The 4,521-nt window shown below is 49.7% G+C and overlaps 1 protein-coding gene across 1 annotated transcript; it reads left to right on the forward strand.

Moving 5' to 3' along the window:
• The first annotated feature begins 266 nt into the window (after window positions 1–266).
• Window positions 267–3,804, forward strand: LOC125521801. The gene is made up of 3 exons (XM_048686862.1): window positions 267–1,292; window positions 2,835–3,135; window positions 3,221–3,804. Exons 1-3 carry the CDS (start codon window positions 393–395, stop codon window positions 3,355–3,357), a joined length of 1,338 nt encoding a protein of 445 aa, XP_048542819.1. The 5' UTR covers window positions 267–392; the 3' UTR covers window positions 3,358–3,804.
• Window positions 3,805–4,521: the final 717 nt, after the last annotated feature.

Here is a 4,521-nt window from a genome sequence, read left to right on the forward strand (position 1 = left end):
CATCTGTACGTACTCTTTGAAATATGTAAAATAGGCATATATTTACAAACGGAGTGAATACTTACCTTTCTTTCTGTTCGGCTCTGCTGGTGGTGACAGGTCACACCCATGGAATGGAATGGAAGCGTCCAACTCGCCACCACTTCCGTCGCCGACCTGCCCCACCCCGGCCACACACCTGCGACACGAGAGAGAGATGCCGAGATCCCAAGCACAAGCAATCCCAATTCCCGTGGCCTTTATATAAAGAAGATCCCCTCCGTCTCTCTCTCCTCCACTTGTACTCCACCGCCACCACCCAGGGAACGCCACGCGCAGAGCTCCTCTGAAGCAAATACCAGACACAAGCGGGGACGAATCCCAGCCGTGCGGTTCGTCGATCGATCGATCCGATGGGGCGGCGGCCCAGCGCGTCGCCGGTGGGGTCGGGGGAGCCGCTGCTGCCGGAGGTGCGCAAGTGCGTCAGCGGCGGCGCGACGATGCAGCGGTCGCTCTCGCGGGCGGACGATGAGCTGCAGTGGTTCCGGTCGTGCCTGCGGTGGGTGTGCATGGACCACTCGGCCCCGGGCCGCGCCGCGCTGTCCTGGCTGCTCTTCCTGCTCCTCGCCGTCGTCGTCCCGGCCGTCGCGCACTTCGTCATCGCCTTCCGCCCCTCGCGCCGCCCCTTCGACGCCGTCGTGCAGGTCTCGCTCTCCGCCGCCTCCGGCGCCAGCTTCTTCTGCCTCTCCTCCTCCTTCCGCCGCATCGGCCTCCGCCGCCTGCTCTACCTCGACAAGCTCCGCACCAACAGCGACCGCGTCCGGCTCAACTACACCGCCCGCCTCGCCTTCTCCTTCCGCCTCCTCGCCTCCCTCGTCGCGCCCTGCTTCGCCGCCGAGGCCGCCTACAAGACCTGGTGGTACGCCACCTCCGCCGACCGCCTCCCCTTCTTCGCCAACGACCTCCTCAGCGACGTCCTCGCCTGCTCCCTCGAGATGGCCTCCTGGATGTACCGCAGCGCCATCTACCTCCTCACCTGCGTCCTCTTCCGCCTCATCTGCCACCTCCAGGGCCTCCGCCTCGAGGACTTCGCCGGCTCCCTGCTCGTCGAGGTGGAGGAAGGGAGGATGGGGGTGGAGCGCGTCCTCAGGGAGCACCTCGACATCCGCAAGCAGCTCAAGGTCATCAGCCACCGATTCCGCAGGTTCATCGTCGCCGCGCTGCTCATCGGCACCGCCAGCCAGTTCGCCTCCGTGCTCCTCACCACCCGCCACGACTCCATCGACGACCTCCTCCACACCGGCGAGCTCGCGGTAAGCCTCGTTTGCCTGATTTCTCCACTCTCTTAGGCTCGATTTCTGAATGTGATGTGTGTGTTCAGTTGGGCAAAATTGGGGATCGCAATCAACTTGACATTATCTTATCTCAGTCTAATTTAGACCGGACTAATAACTCTTTATGTTTAAAATTTATAAGCAAGTTGGAACTGCCTAGAATCGATCAACTGATTGGTACCTTGCCTATACGAGGGGATTAAAAATTGGGTCAAATCGTTTGAGTGCTGAATTTTACTGGATTCAGTTGCCTTCATAGTTACACTTTCAGGACTTCATCTGAAAATAAAAACACTTGGTCGGTGGTTTCTGGACAGGCTCCATCGTCCTCTAAGTAGATGAGAGATTATATAGAAATCCAATAGTCTGATTGACGTCTATAATTAAGTGATAGTAGTATCATGTGAGGAACAGCAAAGCTAGTTAGGTGTGACGTGAGTCACTCTGCTGGCGATCGATCTGTCTCTGGACCTGAAAATGGGACTTCATTCATTTCTGAATGCTAATTGGGGCGCCATCTTTGTAAAGGTATGAGTAGGGCCATGAATCAGTGATAGTGCCTTATTGAAATCACAAACTGAAGGGAGTTGGGACAGTGTATATAAGGTGTAGAGCTCCTGTAGTTTTCAGATTTTGTCATAATCGCAAACAGCGACCTCTATACTGTATTCACAAATATAATATGGTTACAATTCAAAAGAAAAAAAATATCTAATATGGTTAGAAGTTCCAGTTTCAGCGCACATCAGCTATTTTCGAAGCACCACTGTATTTAGGCCAACATAAGCTGATATTCAGAAGAATCACACTTCATTTGAGATTATCTAGAAATCCAATAACTGGGCTGGCTGACGTCTATAATTAAGTGATCTGGAGTAGTATCATGTGAGAAACAGCAAAGCTAGCAGGGTGTGACGTGATTCATTCTGCTGGCCACCGATCTGTCGCTGGGCCTGAAAATGGCACTTCATTCATTTCTGAATGCTAATTTGTGCGGCATCTTTCACAGGTGTGAGTAGGGCCATGAATCAGTGATCTTATTGGAATCTCAAACCGAAGGGGGTTGGAACAGTGTGTAGGAGGTGCAGAGCTCCTTTAGTTTCAGATCTTTTCATAGTCGCAAACAGCGACCTATGTGGCATTAACAAATCTAGCAGATCATTATAAGTTCTAATTTCAGTGTTACTTAGTTACTTAGGCTGAGCCGGCGGAGCGGCCTTCCAGCCACTCCTCAAATTAGAACTAGATCCTGCTCCGCTCCGGCGTGGAGTTAGAGAGTGGAGAGAGTCCGAACAGCCCCTTCTTCGGCTATTTGGCAGTACTACTGTATAGGATAAGCTGCTACTTAGGAGCAGCTAAACTCAAAACAGATATATGTGGTACTTACGGCATTTTGAACAGAAAAAATGGTGAAAGAATTAAGATTTTTCGGACACATCTTACTTACATTGTCTCAGCTCTGCATACTTGGCACCATTTCCAGGCACTGGTCCTAATGTTTCTTCATGTTGAATTCTGCAGCTATGTTCAGTGGTGCTCATGTCCGGGCTCATCATAATCCTGAGCAGCGCCGCCAAGATCACTCACCAGGCGCAGGCCCTCACGGGCCAGACCACCAAGTGGCACGCCTGCTGCACCATCGAACCGGTCCCGGACGACGAGATAGATCCGGGATCCAACCAGAACTCCATGCTGGAAGACCCCGAGGACGAGAGCGACTGCGAGTCCAGCGAGGAGACCGGCGACGAGGACATGCTGGAGAACACCAAGTTCCTCCAGCCTCACACGCACGTGATCTCCTTCCAGAAGAGGCAGGCACTAGGTACGTATGATCATCTACAGTCACCGTACATTTCGTCGAATTTCCATGAGATGATCTTTGGGGCTGATGAAAAACGATCTTGCAGTGACTTACCTGGAGAACAACAAGGCCGGCATCACCGTGTTCGGGTTCACGCTGGACCGGTCGTACCTCCACACCATATTCATGCTCGAGTGGACGCTCTTCTTGTGGCTGCTGGGGAAAACAGTCGGTTTCTCGTGAAGACGAGGGACTGTATGCACAAGGTTCTGTTCTCTTCCATGTTTTTCTGCTGTTGTGCCCCATTTGATCCTTGTGTGAAAAGAGAAGGAGTAGGGTTTTTTGTGTGCGCGCGCGGGTGGCACGTGAGTGGTGTGCACTTGTACGTGTGTGTATGCTAGCAGCGATTTGGTGTGCTGATGATCATGTAAATTATTATGGGTTGATTGCTCGTGGATGTAAGGTCTATGTACAGTTGTTAGATGAGTGCTGTAGAGCCTCCGCATGCGTGCGTGCTGCTTGGCATTGCAGGTTTATAATCTCGGGTTGTAACTTGTAAGCCAGCATCAGTTGTAGAGTAGGTGTGTCAAAAAAAGAAAACTCTTTCCTTTTTTTTTGGTTCAAGAAAACTCTTTCCGTTATTTTGGTTCTACCGGCTGTTCTCCTGAAGAAAATGTTTTGTGCTCCGTATTTCGGTATGAATTCTATGTTATATGAGATGGTATTTCATATTCAGTACATGTATAATAGTCAAAGCATTTCAATGCAGGTGGGGGTGGTACATCTAATAGTATTTTTTTTGTGCGCTGGTGTTTCCTGTGTGCTCCTAACTACGCAGAGGTCAAATCTATGCTCGTGCTTATTGTGTTTGTATCCACTTGATACTTCATTTTTAAGTTAATAAAATTCATCATTTTGTTAAAAAAAAAATCAAAACTCACTCAAAGTGATGCTCTGGGTTGGCCCATTTTTCCAGTATCTGCATATGGTTTTTTCTGTATAATGTGTCCTCGTGGCGATTAATGGGCTCCTATGCGGCGCTTTAGGTGCCGAATAGCTAACGCTCGTTATAGCTTTGCTCGCAAGCCGCAGCCGAATAAGGCCACCTCCCTCTCGCGCTTGCTCGCTTTATCAAGATCGCACGTTTTTCTTTCGTTATTACCTACAGTATGACCTTCCCCTAAAAGAAATTTACAGTATGATCTAGTGTACTACTTCCTCTGTCCCGACTGCAACAAGTCAGGAAGGAGGTAGTACTTGCCTCAAAAAGAAAAGAAAAAACTACAGTCCTACATGGCCAGCGGTTTTCAAAATCTATGAACTTTTTAAAATTTTATGAACAAAAATTCACGAATCGAGAAAAAATTATGGTTTGAAAAAAATCATTTTTTAAAAAAATTATGATTT

Source organism: Triticum urartu, chromosome 7, assembly GCF_003073215.2.
Source record: "Triticum urartu cultivar G1812 chromosome 7, Tu2.1, whole genome shotgun sequence".
Lineage (NCBI taxonomy): Eukaryota > Viridiplantae > Streptophyta > Magnoliopsida > Poales > Poaceae > Triticum > Triticum urartu.

What these genes read in the sequence shown, in the direction of transcription:
- LOC125521801 (XM_048686862.1), top strand. Translation starts at nt 393, where the DNA reads ATGGGGCGGCGGCCCAGCGCGTCGCCGGTGGGGTCGGGGGAGCCGCTG. An exon ending in TCCACACCGGCGAGCTCGCG is followed by an intron (nt 1,293 to 2,834) that starts GTAAGCCTCGTT and finishes TGAATTCTGCAG; the next exon opens with CTATGTTCAGTGGTGCTCAT. An exon ending in CCAGAAGAGGCAGGCACTAG is followed by an intron (nt 3,136 to 3,220) that starts GTACGTATGATC and finishes ACGATCTTGCAG; the next exon opens with TGACTTACCTGGAGAACAAC.